The sequence below is a fragment of the Camponotus floridanus genome, unplaced genomic scaffold (genome assembly GCF_003227725.1).
Source record: "Camponotus floridanus strain SB8 unplaced genomic scaffold, Cflo_v7.5 scaffold128, whole genome shotgun sequence".
In the NCBI taxonomy this organism is placed as follows: Eukaryota; Metazoa; Arthropoda; class Insecta; order Hymenoptera; family Formicidae; genus Camponotus; species Camponotus floridanus.
The window spans coordinates 349063-373951 of record NW_020229246.1 but is presented as its reverse complement, the minus strand read 5'-3'; the positions used below and the strand labels follow the sequence as shown (position 1 = coordinate 373951).

Sequence of the window (24889 nt, the reverse complement as noted above, 5' to 3'; positions counted from 1 at the left end):
TAAAAATACACGAATTTTTCAGTTTATAATGTTAATGACACAAAATTTCTTTCTATCTTTGATACAAAATTTATGAGATTCTTTAATACGATACTTTATATTATGACTTTCCAGTTTAACTAGAGATTAAAAACATTGATATTTATATAAAATATTTAGCAGTTAATTTTACAATCTTATTTCCATGTGAATTATGATTAGTCTTTACATGAAATAATCTGATTCTTACAAATCTACAAAAAAGTTTCTTACATATTACGTAAATATTTATGCAATATACGCATTAATTATCATAAATTTTGCAGTTATAAAATCGAAATTATTCTTTCTATATAATCTAATTTAAAAACCTTACAAAAATCATTAAATTTTTAACTCTATATATTTTGTATCTTATATATGTACAGTAATAATATTAAGTATCGAAACAAGAAATTATAAACAATTGTTTTAATTTTGGACATATTTTATAGAGAACATATTTTATTAAAGTAAGGAAACACATTATTATTCATTCATTCAATATATTTAGTCAACTAATTTATTCATGATCTTAGTCTAACAAAGGTAACAATTAATATATAAAATTATTTTGTTTTTGTCATGAATCTTCAAAGATGTTCTTTGTATAATGATTAATATTAAAATATTCATAAAAATCATAAATTTCCTTAAAAATATACATTTACAGCTATCAGTAAAATGTTAAAAAAAGAAAGGATTCTTCCTAATTCTGAACAGTTTTTATTTAAAACCCTACATAGTTCTATTTATGTAAAAATAATGTACCTTTGATTTTTAAATATCTTTAATAATAAATTGAAAGCGGATATTCTTTAATATTAAACAATTTGAAAAAACATTTTGAATAATATTGAATATAATATTGAATATAATATTGGAAAACCACCATCCATTTCAACATATACCGAATACATCATATATTGAAAAATATCTGATTACAATATGTATATATATATATAAAATTCCTAAATTTATTCTTTAGGTGGGTCTTCTCGAATCATTTCCAAAGAACTATCTGAATTGTTAGTACTACTTCCACTTCCAGCATCATCCTCTCGTTCAGTTGCTTTTTCTTGACTTACATTTGTTGTATCTAACTGCCATGGTGGAATAGAAGCAGGGGCACTAGGAAACTGTTTCCTAATTTAAACATATTGAAAATTAAAAATAGATAATAGACATACAATTATAAATGATAAATCTGTGAAAATTTGAAATTACAATTAACTTTCTCATGTATTACATACGTGAATATGAAAAGATATATGTATGTATATAATCAGAAAACTTTACAATAAAAGATTCAAGAGCGTGAATGGTCAAAAATAGGAGTAAGATAAGGAAAAGCACAAATTTATATTTTAAAGTTGTATTTTGTAAAATCATATAAAATTCTTGTTTAAAAAATCATCCAAACACAAGTATCAATTTTTTAAACAATTTTGAATAAAATTGTATATGTACGAATGTGTGAAGTGCAAGATTGTAACTATGGTTGATCTCTTGTAAAAAGAATAATTTGCTTAATATAAGCAAATATTACATACAAGAATAAAATGGGAAATAATGTTTAAACGAAATAATCTCATTGTATGGCAATAAATTGCTATTACTGACTTTTATGCATTATTATCTATGATGTACAGATTGTCCTATTTTAAATCATAATGTGAATATCTCTCCTTAAAATCATTTATGATATCAAAAAAATACCTCAGATAAAAATTAAATAGTTTTAAATGATCAAAATCCAAAATATGTAGATCAATAAGTGTATCTATTAATAATATCATATTAAAGGACTACTGATATAAAATAAAATGCTAATACAAATTATGTTCAGTAATAACAGTTATACTGACTAACTGATTTGCCCTTTTAATAAAAGTAAATTTATCTTATAAATTTATTTTATCAATAAATATATGAAAAAGATATTAATCCTCGAATATTTTGCTATAAATAAAAGTATTCAAGGATAAAATTAAAATTAACAATACAAACAAAACTATGATATTATGTTTCCCTATTTAAAATGGGACATTCTATATATTAATGTAAGAAACTATGTATAAATAAAAAAAGAAATTGGATATACCTTGACAAAAGTAAAGCTTTTAGACTAGACAAATCATGCTTCAATTCATGCACCAATTGTGGAATAGTAGGATCCAATGCTTGATGCTGAGTCAGCTTTTGCACATCATTTTCCATTTTTAAAATAGAATCTTTTACTTCTTTCATAGTATCTTGAACAGTTTTATCTAATTCAATTATCCTGTCTTCCACATTACTTTTCTTTTTTCGACCAAATAAAAAGGGTTCTATAAATTTCTGCAAAATTAGAAATCACATTATTTTATTAATGTAAAACAAATGAAAATTATTAGTCTATTTTTATTTGCATATTGAAATCCAAGAATGATCAACGAAAGCATAAAATTATTAACAATTTCTCACAATATCTTATATAAGAGCTGTTATATTAATTTCTTTGTATTGTTCAAAATACCTTATAAAGCCAATAGACAAAATACACTGTCGCGCCAATTAATGCAGTTGTATTAAAGATATCTCTGACTTTTTGCAAAAATGTCGATTGGTAAATGCTTGTCTGATGATATGGATAAATAGGTCCTTGCGACATTTGTACAGCAGTGTATGGATTCTGATTCTGCAAAGCATTGCGATCCACTGTATTGTCAACAGATGCTAGCTTGAAAGCTGTTTTGATTTCTTCATCCGTCAAGCCTTTTCTCCTAAGAAATTCTTGTTTTTGCATCAATGGACTCAATGACACTTTGGGATTTTGCAGAAACTGTACTGCCGTCTTCACCTTTAATATGTGAATTTATATTAAAATGAAGCAATGAGTGGAACTTTACTTTACTATACATGCGCATGAATAATCTATTACAATTAAATAAATTTAATTCTACAAATTACTGATATGTAAAGTAATTTTTTTACGTTTATGTAACTTGTGATTAAATGATCTCTACGATTAACTTACTAGACTTTCCCGTAACGGAAGAGAATTATTATTTGTATCTTGATCAGTCATTTTGACTAGTCTTTAATCGCGTTCAACTTTTATTATATATCAATTAAAATGACATTACTTAGCAAAGTCCTACATAACTAAATTGCAAATCACATTTTTTTCCTAAATAAACAATCCTAACGCTTGCGACTATGCGCAAGAATGATTAAATATAATGAAGAAGACGCTATCTAGATTCATTCTCGCTTTTCCGAATTTATGCTTTGTGATTGTCAATAATGCAGAGCGCGTGCTATTATAGGATATAGGATTTATACTTATATTTATTTATATTTTTATTATTTATATTTATATAGGATTTTTATAAAAAGAAAGTGACCCTCAGTCTTGACCTCCTAATAATTTGAGAATAAACTCATACAGCACAGAAACTCGCAGCAACATTGTAGCAATGTTGTTGCAAGCTTTTGTATTGTATGAATATATCTTCTATTTCTCTTTCTCTCTCTGTTATATAATATTACAAATTAATCATTAGAGAAAAGGAGACTTCAATAATTTAAACATTTTTTAAAAATGCACCTGAGAAGATAAATGAAAAGGTATTCCCAAGTATATTTCTGCAAAAAGAAAGAACTCTATGATCTTAGAACGAGGAAATGCCATAACATCCAAGGATACAAAAAAAAAAGAATGTTGGGCAGAAAGAAATGTAGCTTTAAGGCCGCAGCACACACTTTTGCATAAGCGCATAATCAGAAGCATAAGGAAATTAATTGGTCCCCAAGTATATGCATAAGAAAATGAACCAATCAATTTTTTTATGCTTATAGTTATGCGCTTATGCAAAAGTGTGTGCTGCGGCCTTTATTTCGAGAATAAAATTGGAACGTAATCATCCGATTTAAAAAAAAAATCGAAAAAAAACAAAATGCTACCACCATGCCATCTTTCGAAGACTTGCCGAACTCTTTAGCGTCACAATCGTATCAACCCGAAAATCCAGTATGGCGTTTATTGCAGAAGCAGCTGCTTACGTTATTTGAAAATACGACTCTCCGTGACTGATACGATTAACCGGAAAGTGGTGAAAACTATACGCTTACGTTAAACTACTAATTTACTCGAGCCCCTCGTGTCCTAATCTCAACAATTATTATCAGCGGTATGACGGATCGAACCGAGCTGAGGATGAACGTGGCTGCGTTAAAACGAGTCGACCCGTACGTCAAGGATATCCTCGAGACGGCGACCCATGTCGCTTTATATACATTCAATGGAGATGAGAACGAATGGGAAAAGACCGACATCGAGGGCGCTCTATTTCTCTACTCAAGAAACGGCGAGCCATACAACAGTATTCTCATAATGAACAGGTAGTATACATCTTTCCATGACGAGGTAATTTTGTATATAACTCAAACGGTTACTCTCGAAAGATTCGCAAAGTATTTTAATCCAAGTTCTACCTTTCTTGCACTTATGTTTCCATTCATAGCGTTGATAATATACATAATCATATGTCAAAAAAAAAATGAAATCTATTGCAGATTAAATACGAACAATTTAGTAGAACCAGTTGCTCCGGGTTTGGATTTACAACTGCAAGAGCCATTTCTGTTGTATAGAAATTCCAGATGCAATATCTATGGCATTTGGTTTTATGAAAAAGAAGAGTGCGTTCGTATTGCAAACATGTTGAATAAACTCTTAAAGGAATGCGAAGAAAGTCGCAAGATCAATAGCAAGCCACAAAATAAAATTAAAAAAGTATCGGGACCCAGCGTAAACAATGTGGATATATTCAGCATGCTCAGCAAGGCGCAAGAAGATTTTAACACAAGCAGAGTCAGTGGAAGTGGCGGAGGCGGTGGTGGCGACAACAGTAACACAATAATCGGATCAAAGTCTCCATTGGTTACACCTACGACTGACAATATTTCTGGTTCATTATCTGCTCCCTTAGGACCTGACGTCACTTCACAAAGTGTAATGGATTTTTTTGCTAAGGCTAAGGTTAGTAATATCATATCTTATACTTTTAGAGCAAAATGTATATTTGATTCTTCATTCATTCATTGTATATTGTCGACCAGGTGAACACTGGGCAATTCAAGCCAGGTGATCAACCTACTTCGGGAGGAACTGTCGCAGTCGAGTCGAATAAACCTCTACTTGCGCGTTTAATGTCCTATCCAGCAGCGCACACTTTGGAACATATTGAAAAACATATTGAGAAACAGAGATCTATAACACCGCAACCTGGTACTCATCAGTTGCAATTGACGACAATTCCTACAGTGAATAGATCCAAAAGACGGAACAAACCGATTTCCCAACAAGAATCGATAATGTCCACATCAGCGCCGATCTCGCAAGATCTGCCACTACCCATAACTCAGAACGTTAACGATTCGAATGGAACCACTGGATTCCTCAGGATACAATCCCCAACCAACACACCGACATCTTCTACTTTAAGAAATCATCAAGTTTCAAACATTACCAATACCAATAATACTAATCCGCTTGCATCATTATTTGCTCACGCTTCTGGAAGCACAGTAAGAAAAGTTAAAAAAATTCATCTATTTTAAATTTATTAAATATGTACATATTTTAGTTCTTATTTTTCTTTGATTTAGTCATCGGACGACATTATTCCGGCAGCGCCTACGTTGTCAGGAAGAGGATCAGCGCCAGCGTTAATACCTCCTGTAATGTTTGCCGCTCCCAGTCCACCCGAGCCCTTAAACAGACCATTAGAACCATTGACAAGGAATCAACTTTTACAGGCATTCAATTATCTATTAAAAAGCGATCCGGATTTTATCAACAAACTTCACGAGGCCTACGTCAAATCATTCGGAGAGATACTCTCCTAAAATCATCACATTTATTATTGTAATATTATCCCGGAAAAACCCATGTCGTATGGGTTGTGACTGATAAAACAAGTAAACTAAATCTCGATATCTCTATGTTACATGTGCATGTACATATGTAGACAAGACGCGTAATTTCACGCTCAAAATTCAATTGACCTGAGAAGATGAAAACCACTTCTTTTAAAGAAAGAGAATATTCATTTTCTGGCCAAGGATCAGAAAAAAAAATACAGAAATAGAAAGCAAAGTATAATACCTTGAACAGTATTTTTATAAAGCAATGAACCTTTTTCGAAACAGAATAAAAAAATAATGACTCGCAAGAAGAAACATGTAATGAATGAGAAATTTATGAGGCAAATTGAATATGATATATACGAGAAAAGTAATGAACGGTTTTTAAACTGTGATGCCAAAATGTTTCTATTATATGCGCGTCTTTTATGGGATTAAAATCACACGATTCCATATTCTGAGTTGTTAAACGAGGAATAATACTTATTTTATAGAGTAATGACGTATCCTTCCTATATACTGAATACCGATATGGTATGTATATGTTATCAATGAAAAGGAACAAATAAATAGAGAAACAAACCATAACGCATTGAGAAGACGCTTTAAAATACACTTTACTTTGATTTTTTTTGTTCATGTCTCACAAGTAACACAATGTAAAATAAAGTCTAGACAGATCTCTGTGTATTTATTTAGTCATTATTACGTCGTATTATATATCACAATATAATATTTATACGGAATACGCTTAAAAATATACATATAATTAAGTTCTTAAAGTCTACGCTCTTTCACAAATTTAATGGCTGTGACTGAAGTCGCAACGGCACAACAAAATTATATCAATTACAAATTTATTTTCCGTTACGAGATTTGTGAAATATATAATTTCTCCTTAGTTTACTCGAAGGGTATTGTTTGTAAATAAAAATGATGTATAATAATAATATTATTTTTAGGGAACAAGAATTCACGATGATTGCAACGTTAACAGATCGCATTTACGCGAATTACATCGTAATTTAAGCAACATCGTCAAATTCAATATGATAAAAAATACATAAAGTGTACATATATCTATATTTACAATTTTACAACGATACAGAGACTGTAGACATACTGTATTGTCGTAACGTCATGTTTAGAGGGTTTCAAGTCTCGGACCCCTCGTTTCTCACTCTTCGCCGCCGCGACGGACGTTTCGAGGAAATGCAACAAGTAAAATACGTACTAATTGTTACGATATAATTTACAATAGTTGCTTTCTTCGTAAAATTCACAGCCGAATGGAGCCTCCAACGGCCCGCTAGCTTTCTAGGTAGCCTAGGCTGGACGCTTAGTATATGACTCCGGCATATCTCTCTCTATAAAATCTCGCAGAAATCTGCATACTTGTATATTGAACACACACATATATGCTATAAAATATGCTATAAAAAATCGATGGAATTGAAGCAAAGTTAAATATTGGAATAAGATTACTATTTATATATTGTAAAGTAATTTTATCCAGAACTTATAAAGATTCTAATGCGTAGCATTTCTTTGCTACGCAAATATATGGCACAATTCCGATTGTCCGTGAGTCATATATTAAAGTCAGCTCTACTAATTAAACTATCATTTCGAACACCTTCATCGAAAAACTTGTCTTTGGATCGCGTGGGATTTCTTAAACCAGAGGCACTTTCGGTAGTCCAAGCAAGGGCGGTCCGTTATCGGATGTTCTACACGGCACGAACTTGTTTGTATTTTGCGGCGGTATGGGATGCAGCCATCTGACAGCTAGGCTGGCGATGATCAGCAGGACGATGAATCCGCAGATGGCCACGACGATCGCGCTCGGAAACCAACGAACCGTCGTCTGACCTCCATCCTGACCCTTCGGATACAAAGCAGCCAAGTATGGTCGCTGATTGCTCATCGCTGCAACGATATCATCAACAACGAAAATTAGACATCGAGAAGCACAAGATGAAAAAAAAACATATGTTTAATTCGATTAATAATGTGCGAAAATGCGAAGCAAGATTCTAATCGCACGTGATGATACCTAAATATCGAACGAATCAAGATGTTATATTGCAATGATTGAAACATGATAGATGCGGTGACCGGAATGTTGGAGAACAGGAAACGCAAAGAGAGAGGAAAAAATTGTCGAACCTTCTCTTAGAATCTTGTCGAGTATGTTTTTCATTGCAGGACTGTCCTCGTGATTGCAGAGATCCTTGTCGCAGCAGAAAGAATTTTCGGGGCAGTCTGGTTTTTGGTACGTATCGTTTAGGCAATCGCTGTCAAATCCCGCTCTCAAAAGCGGCAAGTCTACGCTCCTCGGTAACTTCGTGACACATCTTACACCGCGACACATGTACGATTGGGGAACGCATATCGGTTTATTGCAGTAACATCTCACTTCTCCGACTTTAGAAGAGTCTGAAAGAAAAAATGGGACTGATACAGTAATTCTGCAATGAAATACTTTTCAAATCGAATGTTGAATGGAATAATTGATATATGAAAATATACAAATATTTGCATGTGCAAAATATGAAATTATGAGCATATAAAATTTTTCAAACATTTCAATTGTTCCAGTTCAAATAATTTTACAAGTATATTATATTATAAAAAAAATGATATATATTAGAGATTAAACTCCAATTATTTTCTGATACATTGAAATATACATTTGACGCTTTCTAATTTCGTCAAGCTTAGTAATTCTATTGTATCATATTGTCGCTGTCATTCTATGATTTGTCATCATTTTCTTTTTAACGAACAATACGAGTGATTTAGTTGTCAGTCGGAAAGTCGACAGAGACAAAGGACCTGAACCGTCTGATCTCTCTTGAAGCGCACATAAATCGTTCGAGGAGTCTTGTCTTTATCGAGATTTCGAGCGAGGAGTCCGACTGCGCGCGAGAAAAATTTTATATCCGAGCGTGAGTGCACGCAACGAGGGTGGCCGCATCCCCGACTGACGCGACTGTGCGTTAATGAGAACCGTACGGGATGAACAAAGAGGAAGAAGGACGAAGAAGCGAGAGAGAGAAAGAGACAGACGAGATACGTTTATTATGATATTGCGAGCATGCTCGGCTTCGTTTGCCCCAACCCCCGGGTCCAACCATCTTGCCGATTCCCCCTCGCGCCTCTCCGCGTCTTTCCCCACCGGTTTCTTGCTAATAAGCCCGCAGCGATGTGTCTTGCTGCCTGCCTCCGTCTCTCTTCTCATTCTCCGGCTCTCCCTTCGCCGGCCCTTCCCCCCCGTTCGGCCTGTCGGGGTCCACCAGCTCATCGGGGAATAAAAAACGCTAAAACAGTCGAGTCACAAAAGAAAGATTAAAGTGGAGAGGATATATGGGGAGAGGCATGCGGCGCTGCCTCGTCTGAGAGTATCTCGTCCTCCCTTCCTTCTTTCTCGGAGCAACTCTGTGCTAAATAACGCGCGAGACAAAGAATAGGGCCACTTGAGACGATATCATCGCGACGATTACGTATTTCGCGAATTGGAAAATTACACGTAGACTGTGAGGTCGCAAGATATAGTCTCGGTTTCTCGGAACGTCGTCCTGTTAAATGTGCATACTTCGATGATGAAACTTCGTTCGTTTCGACATTCCTTTCATCGAACCGAGAATTTTATTCGATACTTAGGTTTGGAATAAAAAAAAACGTCCATAATTTTTACGGGTAAAAATAATCAGGATGTCTACTTTTCTTAGAAAAACATGGAAATCTGGAAATCTTTTCAGGTATTTCTCTTCTATCTCGGAAAAATAAAGGAATTCTCAAGGAATTTTCATTAATTCATGGATTTTTTTAAAGAATTTTTTCTCTTTTTGCTCTTTTATTACAAGCAATCAATAAATTAATTATATATTTAAAATATATTATAAATATATATCTATTTATATATGTATATTCAATGTCTTTACAAAATATTGAATACGTAATATATGTTCTTTATTGTTATTTTAGTGATAAAAAGAATGAAAATGTTATAAAAATAAAAAATATTTAGCTTACAAAAGTTATTCGCAGTACATTTGCAAATCTAACATTTGAAACTTAAGTGGCTGTTAAAATGTGTTTTATCTTCGTATAAATGTAAAACATTAGAAAACACATATAATAAAAAACTTATTTTAATACCAAAGAATTTTTAAAATATTCTCTTTATTTGAAATTTTAAATAAAATTATCTGGAAAATTAAAGGATTTTTTTTACAAGATTTCAGTAGACATCCTGGTAATTCTTTTAGCTCAGATATCGCTAATTGTTATGTTGAATAGGCATATATTTTCGAAAAGAAAGCATATCGAGAGAAACTATTACCATAAAGTTGAGTCGAAATAAGAAACAGTAGCTTCCAAAAGGAGACTCCAAAGAAGAGGCACTCAGAAGACAATCCCATGTGTGCGTGCGCACGTGTTTAAAATAAAAAAAGAAAGAAAGGGAAGAAAGCAGCGGGAGGTCGAGGGGCCCGACTAAAGAGAGATACGACCGGCGAGCCTGAGGCCGGGGAATATCCGTCCGAAAACAAACAGACTGCATCGCAAAGTCGTTCGTTATGCGTCCACGGTATATTAATTATTCCACGGCCCGGCCTCGGCGAGCTACCCTCCCTTGGCTTTTTTATTACTTATATTTCTCTCTTCTCTCGTTTCTTCGATAGCGGGCCCCATCGACGAGATTGACGTACACGATAATCAACGAATACCGCGAACATTCCTGTCTCGATTATTGAAATTTTCAAATGTGACTTTTAATTTCCGCTGTCGTATCATTAGCAGAATAAATTATATTATATATATTATAATTATATAACTTTGAGCCCGCAAAAAATTAGCTTTATTCAAAAATATATAGAGAAATGCATCTTGAGCGTGTAAAATATTTTCTATTCAAAGATAACTCTATTGGCTCTTTTGATTTAAGCATAGAATCGATAAGTAAGATAGTCGACGATATTATCGTACGAAAAGAGAGAAACATTTCGAAGATAAAGGTGCGATTAGACTTCGAGAGCGAGGCTCGAGTCACCCGCCCGAGGATAGAAAGCTCTGACTGGACTTGATTCGAGCACCGTTTGTATGTACATGCAATTAGAAGAGCGGCGATCTATGCACAAGTACATATATGTAATAGGTATCTGAATCCAGGGCCGCTGTTAACGTAAAAGATATTTTGAATATTTGGATCAAAAATATCCACTTAAGAGAAGGAAATATAATTTTTCAAGCGTAAAAAAATTGCCATCGTAAAATCGGAAAGAGGAATAAAATATTTAAAGTCTTTGAATTATTGATGAGAACATTGCAAAAAATAATATAATACATTTAAAGAAATAATATTAATATTATTATTAATAATAATATATAATAGTATTAATATTGATAATAATAATCATAATAATAGATGATAATAATAATATGGAGCTTTTTTAAGATAACAAAATTATTTAAAAATTCTATCGACATTGAAGATAAAAACAAACTATTGTTTCTCAATATATGATTGAATCTTAAACAATTTGATATTATTTTTCAATTTTAAAAGAAATATCGTAGCCAGCAACGAATGAATGAAAACATTTGAATGTAATAATAAAGCCTTATAAGCTTGTTGGATTTATTATTGATAGCGGCCCTGTCTTCCAGACATAGACGCCAGTGTTTGCTACGCAGTGATGAAACTAACGAGCTTCCTCAAGTATATCCATATAATCCGCGAAAGCGGATTGCACAACGCTTTGCATAGGTACATTGCGAACTCTGTATTGAACCAAATGCGTTAGCGAACGCGCTTTTCTAATTAGCGCTACAGTCTGCGTAACAGTAATTAGCGTGAGAGCGAGAACAAATCACGTCTCTGTTTGACGCGGGAAAAATAAAAGAATGTTTCGAGTTTATGCGCGAGAGTCGCGGCAGAGTCGATTTCGAAATACTTGTTGGTCAAGTGACCAACAAGCCAGATCGTCAGATATTGCCAATGCGTTTCATTTTCTTGTCGCGTATTCGCGATGCGGCGAAGATATTCCATTAGGAATATTAAGGTAGCGGTGAGAATTATAAACGACTCGCGGATTGAAAAAGAAAGATCAGCTGGGACCGAGATTTACGTCCAACGAGACACCTGTTACCTACGAGCGGGTGGATTATGAACTCGCGGAGTTATGCGAAAAGGGAAAAAGAAAGGACGGACGGCTCATCAGGATCGAAAGACGAAAGGAATGGCCGAAAGAGCGCTGGCGATGAAGACCGGTCCGTTCATCGTTGTCGGCGGTTCGTGAGAAACTTTTGAAAAATTCTGCGTTTGCGATTCAAGTCTCGATGAAAATCGCGCACAATCATACAATCCATTCGATAATCTTATCGTGATTTTGAAAAAAATTTGATATTAAATTTTCACATAATTTGTATAAAAGAGAACAGATTTTTCTTACTGAAGCCATGCCAGAACTCATTAGCGATTGAATTAAATAATCAATCGTGTTAATTTGTGAGGAATAATATAGTAGGATTTTTCATTTTATAATTTTATGTATAGAATAATTATTTCCATTAATTTTCCCATCTATTGGCTTTTATTTTTATTTATTTTATATTTTCTACTTTTTATTATCATTATTATTTTACTATTTTTATTGTTACTATTATTATAATTATTATTATATATTGTAATTTTTAAATCAATTTTATTTAAAATTGTTACAAATCATTAATTGATATTTTCATATTATTCATTGTATATAATTATTTGTTGCAGGTGTTCAGAGAGAAGCAATCCTCACGAAATAAATATTCGTTACTGTCAACTTCACAAAAGAAGGCTGGAAAATCTGTCGGATTTGCGAAAATGTGCAAAGTAATGCCGCAGGAATCATCCCATAACCCATAAAAGAGTAACTTCCTATGTTTCTAAATCGTCTAAAAAAGAGGGAGACTAACAGGTAAAATATTTTCGCTATGCGGTAAACGAACCTCCCTTCGGGCAAGGAACGAGAGGGGCGTGAGACAATCCGAACGATCCGGCTTGCGGCCAATTTCCGTTTCACAAAGGTGCAGTACCGAAGGTGGTATTTGCGTTGAGACTTGTAACTATCGAGCCGAACTATTCGAACCATTATAAGAAAGGCGGAGAGGGGAGGGAGGTTTAAGATGGCCCGGGAAGCGGGTGGACGCCGTTCGGACGGTTACAGCGGAGTGGCAATTAGCAAGAACAATGGGGAGCCGTGGTCCTTGTTTCTGGGAAGTAGGCGGAGGGTCTTTCTCCAGGGGCCCCTGCTATTCTGTAGATTGAAGAGAGAGAAAAAGAAGGAGAGAGGGAAAGAGAGAGAGAAAAGAGGAGGTGCACCAGGTACACGTATCTAAGGCCCCGACCGAATATAGGGATCGGCGTAAGTATATACGCGGCTCCGACGTTTCGGCGCTAGAAGACAGGTTCTTGATGTTCCCGAGAACCCTGGCAACCTGGTGATTAGCCCTACTTAACTGCGGATACGCGGACGCGACGCGAGCGGCCATCGGCGAGTAAAAGGCATCCTCATCAATTATATGCAATTGCCAAATTGCTCCAAATTACATGCGTTGGTCCTTGAAGAACACGGGGCCCTTTATGATAATTTTCGGTGTTTTTTTTTTGCAAAACCAACTCACCGTAATCTACCTTTGATTATCGCTCGCCGAACGCGCTCATGATTAGCTCGAGCTTTGGGTTAATTAAACTTTGAATCATAAGTGTATGTTGAGAAGTGTATTCGACGAACAATCATCTCCATCGACAATGGACACGATTCGTTTCTCGATTATGAGCTCTGTTGATTTAATCATCAGCGACCAAATTATCCTTCAGTCACGTCTGTCTTATTTTCCGATCGATCGCATTTTGCATCAAATTTTGCATCATCTTATCTCGATGGTAAGAGGTAACATTTGACTTCTTAGTTCTCTTAATTTCGCGGTTGTCATGGAAGCGGCGAAAAGATAAAGCGATACCGTCTCGCGTGTAACGCCCCGGGATAATGTCCCTTTGAGACCTTTGTTCCCGCTCGTTTGCATGCGCGGTTAACGCGAATCAACAACAGCATCAGCTGGCGCTCAGCCGACGATGCCAAGCCGCTGCAAGTGTAATTGCGCGAAGCGAATTGTCGACCGATGCGTGTCGCGCAACGCGATCTCAAATTTGCTCATCACACGAGCAATCGCGAATTTCTATTTTCTCATCCTTCCCCCGCGACTCAAGAATGCAACATATGCAGCGTCGTTTGTCGCTCAACGTAATACTCGTTTTTGACAATTGTATACTGTTTTTTATACTGTAGTGTGTTGGATGATTTATTGCGAGAGCAGAGGCACGTGCATTCAATTAAATCTTTAATTAATTTCAATCAATTAAGTCATTGCTTAGAAATATTTTCAATATTATTTAAAATTATATAATATTGAAAGTTTTGATTGATCCTGAAGGTTTTGAAAGATTTATCATCTCGATCTCTTATATCTGTACAAATATCGATAAAATATCTGTTGAGATATCGATAAAAATTTTATTCCTATAAAATAAATAAATAAATAAGTCTTGTTTAAAGAAAATTTAATATGCTACGTTTATTTATAATATTCAATATTTTCTGCCTCTAAAGTTTATTAAAATATTCAAGACTTTTCAAGATTAAGATGAAAAATTTTCAAGACTTTAAAAATTGTATAAATTCAAAAATAATATTCGAATTGTTTCAAATTTCTCATAATATATTCGAATTGATGATAATTCGAAGCATCTTTCCATCTAACAGCATGTGCAATATTTATATGGAAAGGAAGTGCGAACCAACCGTCCGAAACAATTTCGACCCTTTAGGTCGAACCCTTTGTTATATGACAGGAAAAAGATGACACACCCATAACAACCAGTTGCTGGTTTAGACTAGAGCTGTTACTTTCGATAACTTTGAAGTTTGAAGTATCTTTGAATTTCAAAATTAACCTTTGAAAAATATTTTTGCAAATATTCATGCAAGAAATTTTAAAATATTATAAATAAAAGTGACTTAATTAATATATACATACACAAAAAATTATGTAAAAAATAAATGATTAAAAAATTATTTTTAGATATATTTTTCAATGTAGCAATATAATTGCAACATTTTACTCAAATTTTATTATATAATTTTATAAATGTGTATTTATCGCAGTTATACCTTCGAAGTTTCGAAATTTCGATCTTCGAAATAAAATCATCAGCTCTAGTTTAGACTCATCTTGCTATAGGAAAGATACATATAATTTTGTGATGTTATATCTTATAAAGTGCGAAGTGGGGAGCCTATAGCAAAGTAGAAGGATGTAGAAATTGGTAAATTTGGACAATTTGGCTCACGTGCGCACGTCAAGATTCGCGACAGCAGGTAGACGAGCGGCCGCGTGCCGAGGTGTGCACGCAAACGGCTACTAAAACGGTATCACATTCCTGATTCGATCACGCTTCATCGAGTCCCATCAATGAAACTGGAGCTCTCCTCTCCGTTGCGGAGGCTGAGGGAGGTGCATCGTTTTTATTTGACACCACACATGCAAATATTTTTGCGTAGAAGTCCATTGTAAGCGTATTCTTGGCATTAATCTCATCATCATTCGTAAGAAACAGAAATGCAAAATTGGTATGAGTAACATCAACGCGCGTATTTATAGACGCGTTTCCTTGGAATCGTTGACATTGATCCCGAGAATCTATCGCGTGCGGCTGTTTATTTATAGAAACCTATTGTGCGCCTGCATCGATACAAGAATTGTTATTGTAAGAGACGCGTATCTCGTCGCCAAACGCACAAATTCCGGCGGGAAATAGAGATGGTGAGGGAATGCTCGGAGATAAACGCGCAATTTTCTTCTGCCCGGGAATTTTAATTCTGCGCGAGATAATTAATCATCGACGTTCCCTCGCAATAATACGATACGGAACACGAGAGCCTGAACCGAGATTCTTGTTCCTCTATTCCGCGATTACTTTCGCTTGCCTCGAGCAATTCGCGCACGTCATCGGGCCGCAAAAAGCGCTGCCGCGAGGGGGGAAGCTCGGAATCGTGTTAATTGATCCAGAACGGCCGCGCCGTTATTGGCTAGCTATCGCGAGTGTCGATGGCACGTGATCCCGATGCGAGGCGCGATTCAATATATAGAGAAAAAGAGAGAGAGAAAAGAAGAGATTTCTATTCCAGTAATTGGCAGCGAGTGCGCGGAGAAAATGCAAATGAACGCACAAACGAAAGCACGTCGAGTTTTTTTCATCGTAAAGTAATGACAGGCTTTATCTATTCGCATCTATTATCAAGTCAAACTCACAAAAATTCTCGCGAATTTATATCGTTTATAACTAACGAAAGAAAAAAGATATGAGGGAAAATTAAATTTTTTGGTTTGGAAATTCAACATATTAAACTAAGAAACTGAAATGTGTGTATGTGTATAGTGCTTTATTAGGTATAATTTTTGTTTGTAATTCAGGGTGTCTATTCAAATCTTGTAAAATATTTCTTGAAAATTTTCTAATCTTCCAGATATTTTCAAAATTCTAGATAATGAGAATATTTTAAAGATGCAATTTTCTAAAATTAATTTCTTTATTGTTTTCTAATATTTTTCATTCATGCGAGAGAAAAATACAGAGCCTTTTAAATTTCAAATGTATTTAGAAAATTAAATAATTTTAAATAATTTTAAATAAGATAAACATTTTTCATTTGCATAACATTTTCATTTTTTTTAACATTAAAAATTATAATAAGGAATGCGTTGCATATTCAATATTTTGCTAAAACATTGAATATGTAAACAGAGATAGATATATATTTACAATATATTTTAAACACATTAATTTACAACTTGTTATCGACAAATTGCTTATAATTTATAAGAGCAAAATCAGAGAAAATTTGTTAAAAAATTTTCTGCATCCTCTCATTTTTCCAAATAAATTCCTAAAAATGCCAGATTTTCCATATTTTTTTAGAGAGTAGACACTCTGTAATTGTTTAAATAATTAGTATATTAAAAATATACTCAATCGCGTTTAAAAGGAGTAATTTTTCTCTCTAAAAATTTTTTCATACCTTTCGTTTGCAAATAATGTGAAATATCTAGAAAACAATCAAATCTTCCAATTTTACTTCCTCGAAATGAAATCGAAAATAGCAACAGAAACAAGGTATTACTGTCAAGACACTGTGTATATTTCCAAAGCTTCGTATATACAACTCTTTACATTTCCAAGTTGAGGATCCGCTTTTTCTCCATCGACACTTTAATCGCCTCTCTTCGTTCTTGTCGATTTAGATTATAATAGCCGACGTGAGACGCGTCGCGCGTCCTTTCCACCCCGATTAGCTCCCGTCAGTCATCGCGCATCGCAAGTTCGTTGATCGCCGGAGCTGGCAGCTCCGAGGATTGCGACAACGCTCGTTCATTTGGATTCGACGCATCTCGATCCTCCAAGTTGCACATGTATGCATGCCGCATGCACGCGTGCACAAGTGCGTGCGTGCGTGCTTGTGCGCGACTCGGCGTCGCGTCGCATACGAGAAGAGGCGATGGCGATTAACATAACGCGCGCGTCCGTCTTTATTCCGAATGCCACGAATATAACACGCGCGGTGATTGATAGCCGATTGTAAATAGCGAAAAGCAAACGTCTCCCCGGGTATAGTTATGTAGTTATGCGCGGGGTGACGCGCGCGATTTTGCGTCCTGTCGTACATCTTTGATGAGCGATATCGTGGAATGCGCCTTGGGCGCCAAAGGGTGAAAAGAAGAGTTTCCGTTTGTCCGTATGTGTGCGTGTATTTGCCATGAGAACGAACACTCCGGAAGGCGAAAGGAATATTGGAAATATTACTCGATGAATATTAATAGGAGTGACTTTTTTCCTCGACTTTTCGCGAATTTAACAGACGATCGCGCGTTATATTTCCAGTTGGATAAAACAGAATATGCGTATCCCGAAAACAGCTGCGTTTATAGCAGGCACGTGATTGTTTACGCGATGCGTAATTTTTACATAAACAAGAAGAGGCAGAAGCGGAAGCGTCAAAAGCGCGAATGAGATATTAAATCGGTAATAAAAGTAGAGGTGCAAATATGTGCGAATCATTAATTGGATAGTCAGTATATTTTTTTCGAACGAGAAATAAATTAAAATAAAAGAAATAAAAGAAATAAATTAAAATAAAATACAAGAGAATTTTTCTTAATAATTTCAAGATCTTTTTGCAAGGGAGTTTCTTCGGTCACGATGTTTCTCTGATTCATCGGTTGAAAATCTGCGTGTATTTGATTTAAATCTGCTACCTTACTGTGTAAACACACCCGTGTTCCAACGTTTACTCGCTCATTCACAGAGTATCCTTGTTCTCGATACATACTCTTCGCAAACGCACGGCGAGAGAGAAGCTTTCTCAAGGCGAGCTTTGCAAACGATCGTGCGAATATCTCGAAAGATTCTACACGCGATTTTATTAAGTTCTTTTAGAAATTTTTTTCGAAAATATATCTCGTAAGTTTTGCGATCGAGAGAAAATATCGACTGCATTTTATATATATTTTAATTATTGATTGATACTGAAATAATTAAATTCGTAACATATATTTTTTATTTTATTAATTTTTATTTTATTATTTTAGTTTTTACTTTATTATTTTAATTTTTTATTTTATTAATTAATAATCTTTCAATATCGCGATTTCTGGAAAAAAATATGATAGTTAAAGCAACACGTATGATATGTCTTCTCGACGTCGAGACTTTACAGAACGATTTTTATTTTATTAAACTATGATTTTCTAATATCGCGATTTCTGGTGGAAAAATATAATAATTAAAACAACATTTTTTGTACAAAGATATCTTCTGGACATGAAGATTTTACGGAGCGATTACAAACATCTGCGAGGTTCCGGTACTTGGAATGATGCCGGCGTAAGTGGCACTAAATCGTAAACAAGTAGTGAGCGAGATCGGGATTACATGAATTAGCATCTCGGAATGCCTGTCATTCGCCTACACGCGCATAGTCGCGGCGGCGCAAACAGATCAGGCGCATAAATTTCGCCGTCCTTAAATAACTACTGAAACAGCCCGAGAACGAGTGGGAATAGGTAGGAAATACTTGGACGAACCTTGGCGGAGTCGTTTGCGTGCCGACATGACTTTCCGACATCGATTAACGAGCTCTAAACGGAAAGCTAGCATCAACAGCCATCGAACGAGTCGTTAACTTTGCGCGTCGAAAGTTGCTTTTGTTCTATCTGACGCAGTTATTTAACGCGATGACTCTTGGACGATCTCTTACGCTTTTATGTCCGCCATAATTCGCATCTTAATTAACGGTTGAATTATTTAATAATTAGTAGATGTACACGTATCGATCAAAACTAGTTAGTGAGATCAGATAATCTGAGATACTTAGACGAGCGGTGTAGATACGATTGAAACACGTGACTTGGCAGAAGACACCAGCGTATCTCTCGACACGTGTCTTCCGTATCTCTTGCGCATCTCACGTAGTTCAAAATTCAGATGTTCGACGAATTTTGTCGGCAAGTATCTTGATTCGTACAAATGTCATTTCGGCGCGCATTTTTACGACATGCGTGTGCAGGAGCATTCATGATTATATGCGGTGGTATGGTCATTTCCGTCTGTCATTGTTGCGTGCAGACAGAACGCAGTAGTAACGAGCCATGTCAAGGGTGTCGCGACAAAAACGTCCAACGTATAGAGCGTCGAGCTTCGTATATCCGACAAAAAATTGTCGCAAAAAAAAATTAATCGCGAAACCGACGAGATCGCCTCGAAAGGTAACGCGATCCCGAAGCGAAATTCGACGAAACGAGACGGCGACTCATCGTCGTTAGGAATCCAAATCGCGATCGTTTCGCGGGACACACCGTGTCTACACACGTACACACGTACACCCAGTTACCCGGAATATTTATGCACGGTACGTACATGCACGTAACGCCACACGCACACGTACATACGTACGTAAAGAGAGGTACAAACTCGTCACGCACGCATGCATGCGTGTCCGTGTGGCCGACAGGCGCCACCGAGTGGCATGCGTGCGTGTATGTGCGCGTGTGTGCGCGCACGTAGCGTAACGCCAGCGTGCGCCAGCTGTAGCCGCCGTGCTACTTACGACGTGCGCGTGTGTGACAGCGATAAACCGGCCATGTGCGTGTGCTTGTGCGTGTGCGCAGGCTTCGTTCTCGTCGTTGGCGTCGATGAGCTCGCATTTTTCGTCGTCGGCGCCGTTTGCCACTCGAAAGAACGGTGGCTCCACGACAACGACGACGCCGACGACGACGACGACCACGACCACGACCACGATCATGACCACGACGACGACCACGACGCCGACGCCGACGCCGACGACGAGTAACGAATCGAAGTCTCGAGGTTGAGCGAAAAACTTTCAACTAATCATCTAGAGAATACAATGTCAGATAAATTTATCTCTTGTCTTATATCTCTTGGAGAATAATTAGATGTAAATTATATCTCGTCTCTGTAAAAGATCTCTGTTCACCTTGTTCTCATAAACTTTGTTTTAATATCATGGTCTTAATCTCACGGAGAAAATATTACAGTGAAAATTGAAATATCAAAAGTCAAAATAAAAATTAAATAATTAAAAATTAAAATAAAAAGTAACAAATAATAAAAATTAATATAATAATTTTTATAATAATTTTTTTATAAAATATGTACTAGTATCTAAAAGAAATATATATTACCTTTTCTCAATAATATGTAAACATATTAAATATTTTAAACACAAAGTATTGTAATATATATATATATATATATATATATATATATATATATATATATAATTTTGATGCATAAACAAATACATAATCGTTAACAGAGAATAAAGCATAATTTACAATACTTATAATAATAAAAATATTCTAATCATTATATTCCAGCATTTTAATCATTATATTTAATCATTATATTTCCAGATTTACAATAAATATCGTAAAAGGGATGTTTTATTTAAGTTGTATTGTAAAATTTTCCCCTTGCATGATAAAAGAGCAGAGAATAAAAGCCATAATCTGATCAATTTCGACAGAGAGACACGCGATTCGTAGCAACTTGGTGTAATGAACTAAAAATAGTATCTTCGCACAGCCTTCCACCCATTATATATTTTTCGATCCATCGTATCGGCGCTACATAGACGTACGTGAAATGTTCACATCGCAGAAATATAATAATTTCCATTAGTGTCGAATGAACGCAGTTCAGTCTCAATGCGCGACTCATTATAAAATCGGTTCGATTTCATTAGGCAATGATGGACGTTTCATTTTGCTCGCATATACTTAAGAGTCTTCATCGGATGCTGCCATAATACGCGAATGCTTTAACGAGTAATTCGCCGAACGCATTGGGATTAACGACCTCAGAAGCGATATCAGAGTTTGCGGCTTTGCCAGAGATGCAAAATGCATTCGAGAAACTATAATCGACGAAATGGTTCCGCGCAATCGTCGACCGTCTCTCTCTCTCACTTTTTTCTCTCTAAGATGAATTAAAAAATAAAGATATATTTCGTTCAAAAAAAAAGAAACGAGATCTCGATTTTTATTGTAAAAAAAATGCATACAACATATTGCGTATAAATATATTTAAAATTTAAATTCTCGCAAACGCGAGTCATTGATGTTTATCAGTTGAATAATTACTGTCAACCGATTAAAAAAAGATGGTATTGATTAAACATGCATAATTTGCGCACAATATATGTATTATCGATTGCATATATCGACTTCATGTTTCAATTCTCTTTTCTTCAGGAAAATAAATTTATCATTGCAATAAAAATCTACTTTAAAGATAATTTATATTTACTAATTTATTCGTCTATATAAACGTAAAAAAATGCCTTTAGACAGAAGAGTTTATTACAGTAGTAACAATTAACACTAAACAACTTTCAATATCTTTCAAAATTAAACGAAATGAAATTGAAATTGAGACTGCCAAACTTGGAGAAGATAATTAGACGATGCACGTTTAAAAGACTCGAGTGACACGAAAAGAAATCAACGCGTGATCGAAAAATTTATTTGCCGCTAATGTAAACATTATTATTATGCAATGAGAAAAAAAGGGGCCAGGAGACGCAACAATATACGCGATACGCGTGCAACAAGCGTGTACTTGTATCATGTATATAGCGCACTATGTAACTCCGCTATTCGCGCGTCAAGCTGGCGCCCAGTGTATTTTATCGTCTCTCTCTCTCTCTCTTTCTCTCTAAACTCGCTATCGTGCGAACAACGAAATTTCAATATTTATTATCTCGCATACCCCGTATACAGTCTTTGTTCTGTCTACGAAGAGAACGAGAGAGAAACAGAGTCATACATAAGTGAAATTGTACATACAGATAACGTTAATTATATGCGTTATCGAGATACTCCGGTCGGCCACTCACACAGAAAAAAAGTAACGTTACTCGACCAGTTAAGAGATGCACATACAGCGTTGTAATTGACAATAGACGTGGCAGATTGTTGGGGAAAAAGAGAAGGAAAATCGCGAGAGCAGGCGCCGCTTATACGGATGTAGATCTATCATCCATCGATCATGAATCACTCGTACGTCATGTTTCGTTGGCTCGAATAAACTCGATTTTATTGCTCGCGTTGAGCATTCCGCGAACGGGACGAGAGATCGCCCCCCTTTCGTGGTTTACACCATCGCGTAATAGCCTTTGTTTGTTTGCAGCGAGAATTGCCGCGAACAAACTCCTTGGCGCCGGGTATTTTTGGAGAAGCACGTGGAATCTTTTTCATCGCCCTCTCTCTCTCTTTCTTGTTCTTTCTTTAAACATACAATTAAATAATTTATTATTGTTTTTATTTATATTATTTTATTTTTATTACTTTATTATTTTATTATTATTATTTTTTATTTCATTTTATTTCTATTATTTTATTATTTTATTATTATTATTTTTATTTTATTTTATTTTTATTATTATTTTAATATTATTTTATTATCTTATTTTTATTATTATTTTATTATTATTTTATCTTATTATTGTTATTATTTTATTATTAATATTGTATAATTAAATAATTTATAAAACTTGTTGTCTCTAAAACTTGTGTGTTCTTGTTTCGATGAAAAGAATTTTAAAAAGTAAATTGTCTCGCACAGTTAAAAATGTATCGATTACGTAAAATACAGAAATACAGAAATCGATGTTTCTTCTCTTCTTGCGAACTTTCCAATCGTCAAACAGTCTCATTGAAGCTTCTAATTTTCATATCGCAATTCTCATATATAGACTAGGATAATCATACTAATAAGATAGCCTTATCCTTGAAGAGATACGAATTACTAAATTCGCGAGAATTAGTAAGACAAGCGTGCCGAGCACGTGCACACGCCGTGCTTCCTGCGATCATACGCACGCGAGTATCTCACCTTTGCTAGTAATATAATGAACATCGAAGCATTATGATATACTTCTATGTTAGAATAACGAGAGGAAATTGAGAGAAAATTTGTGAAATCGGCGAAAAATCCATCATTATGAGAGAATCGAACGTCTTATCGATACGTTCAAAGTAGCACGGAATGAAAAAGCGATACGAACACGTTTGGGTGAACATCGAAGGGGTGACATTATCGCGAGAAGTAAATAACAATGAGACTGAGATACAACTTTTATGTGTCGAAGTACAATGCGATTGTTCTTGTGCTCGGCGAGAGCTTTCCATTTAACGACAAAAGTGTCATTTTATTTTTATTATTCAATAATGTTGAGAGAGAGAGAGAAAAGAATAAGCTTGCGTCGACTTGTGTCCCTAAGTGAAGGCATCCTTAGTTAAGTAACTTGTGTATATAAGATTCTTTTACCTGTAAGAGAACGTTCGCTTGGTTTACTTGTGAAAATATCTTATTTCTTACCTTTTTTGTTACCTTTATCAGGTCGCGCCTCATTGTTGTCGAGCAAACCATAATCTTCCGAATCTACATTCGCTGGATCCGATGGATTTCTGGTGACGGCGGCGGCGACGGTCGCAGCGAGACCTGTCATCAACATCACGAGGGTTAACGCGTCGCGCGGCAACATTCCGCAAGGATGCAACTCTCTGAAATCAGCTGGAATCTCGCGGACGAAGAGTCTCGGGCGACAATTGGCTGGCGTACGTCGAAACGAGAGATCGTCCTCCGAGGATCGCGCACATGTGTTTCTCCCGAATTAGATCTTCGGGATCATCGTCGTCGTCTTCGTCGACGTCGCCGTCGAAATCGTCACGATCGATGGGTTGCCGTTGCCCGTCCGGTTATCGCTTCGCGCATAACGAGGAAGAGAGAAAGTTGGCGATAGTTGAAGTCTCGCGAAGAGGGAAAATCGGCGAAAGAGGCGAGACGGAGGATCGACACGGAACCACGTGCTACCGCGTCGCTGTCCGGCGGCTGACTGACTCACAATTGTCTGTACGTCGGCGCCGTCGCCGCCGCCGGTCGTCTCGGAGCCAGCCGTGGCCGGCGCGCACCCGCAAACAGGCAGGCACCCGGCTCGGGGAGCACTTGCCCTTCTCTCTCTTTCTCTCTTTCTCTCTCTCTTCCTCTCGGATATTTTTTAAAACGAAAGAGCTCCTTTCTTCCTTGCTCTTTATGCCGATGGCGCGGGCGCGTTTTACTATGCGCTACGTATCTATCTTTATCTTTCTTTCTAAATAAATAAAGATAGACATATATTTAAATCTCGCTTAAAGTCAAAATAATATTGATGCACTTGGACCTTAGGCCAGGTTGCACCAACATTATTTTAGATTCAAGCGAGATTTAAATGTATATCTATCTTTATCTTTCTCTCTAAATAAATAAAGACGGACGCATATTTAAGTCTCG

General features: G+C 35.7%; 3 protein-coding genes across 3 annotated transcripts; 1 reads left to right on the top strand and 2 right to left on the bottom strand.

Annotated features, from left to right (window-relative positions):
• Window positions 1-884: 884 nt before the first annotated feature.
• On the bottom strand, window positions 885-3088 carry LOC105257869 (peroxisomal membrane protein PEX14). Its single transcript, XM_011268780.3, has 4 exons — window positions 3038-3088; window positions 2537-2860; window positions 2123-2358; window positions 885-1164 (listed from the first exon to the last, which is right to left on the bottom strand). The coding sequence occupies exons 1-4, from the start codon at window positions 3086-3088 to the stop codon at window positions 996-998; spliced, it is 780 nt and encodes a 259-aa protein (XP_011267082.1). The 3' UTR covers window positions 885-995.
• Window positions 3089-4010: 922 nt separating this feature from the next.
• Window positions 4011-6519, top strand: LOC105257868 (mRNA-decapping enzyme 1A). Its single transcript, XM_011268778.3, has 4 exons — window positions 4011-4404; window positions 4579-5044; window positions 5125-5592; window positions 5674-6519. The coding sequence occupies exons 1-4, from the start codon at window positions 4196-4198 to the stop codon at window positions 5911-5913; spliced, it is 1383 nt and encodes a 460-aa protein (XP_011267080.1). The 5' UTR covers window positions 4011-4195; the 3' UTR covers window positions 5914-6519.
• A 77-nt stretch (window positions 6520-6596) lies between these two features.
• LOC105257867 (BMP and activin membrane-bound inhibitor homolog) lies at window positions 6597-24475 on the bottom strand. The gene is made up of 3 exons (XM_011268777.3): window positions 23939-24475; window positions 8101-8370; window positions 6597-7860 (listed from the first exon to the last, which is right to left on the bottom strand). Exons 1-3 carry the CDS (start codon window positions 24102-24104, stop codon window positions 7607-7609), a joined length of 690 nt encoding a protein of 229 aa, XP_011267079.2. The 5' UTR covers window positions 24105-24475; the 3' UTR covers window positions 6597-7606.
• Between the last annotated feature and the right edge of the window lie 414 nt (window positions 24476-24889).

Bases quoted from the DNA above. Each gene is read 5' to 3' on its own strand.
- LOC105257869 (XM_011268780.3), bottom strand. From the start codon at position 3,088: ATGACTGATCAAGATACAAATAATAATTCTCTTCCGTTACGGGAAAGT. The intron at 2,861-3,037 runs GTAAGTTAATCG...CACATATTAAAG, and splicing joins TTCCGTTACGGGAAAGTCTA to GTGAAGACGGCAGTACAGTT. The intron at 2,359-2,536 runs GTATTTTGAACA...CTAATTTTGCAG, and splicing joins TTGTCTATTGGCTTTATAAG to AAATTTATAGAACCCTTTTT.
- LOC105257868 (XM_011268778.3), top strand. From the start codon at position 4,196: ATGACGGATCGAACCGAGCTGAGGATGAACGTGGCTGCGTTAAAACGA. The intron at 5,045-5,124 runs GTTAGTAATATC...ATTGTCGACCAG, and splicing joins ATTTTTTTGCTAAGGCTAAG to GTGAACACTGGGCAATTCAA. The intron at 5,593-5,673 runs GTAAGAAAAGTT...TCTTTGATTTAG, and splicing joins CTCACGCTTCTGGAAGCACA to TCATCGGACGACATTATTCC.
- LOC105257867 (XM_011268777.3), bottom strand. From the start codon at position 24,104: ATGTTGCCGCGCGACGCGTTAACCCTCGTGATGTTGATGACAGGTCTC. The intron at 8,371-23,938 runs GTAAGAAATAAG...TTTTTCTTTCAG, and splicing joins TGATAAAGGTAACAAAAAAG to ACTCTTCTAAAGTCGGAGAA. The intron at 7,861-8,100 runs GTTCGACAATTT...ATATCGTTGCAG, and splicing joins CGACAAGATTCTAAGAGAAG to CGATGAGCAATCAGCGACCA.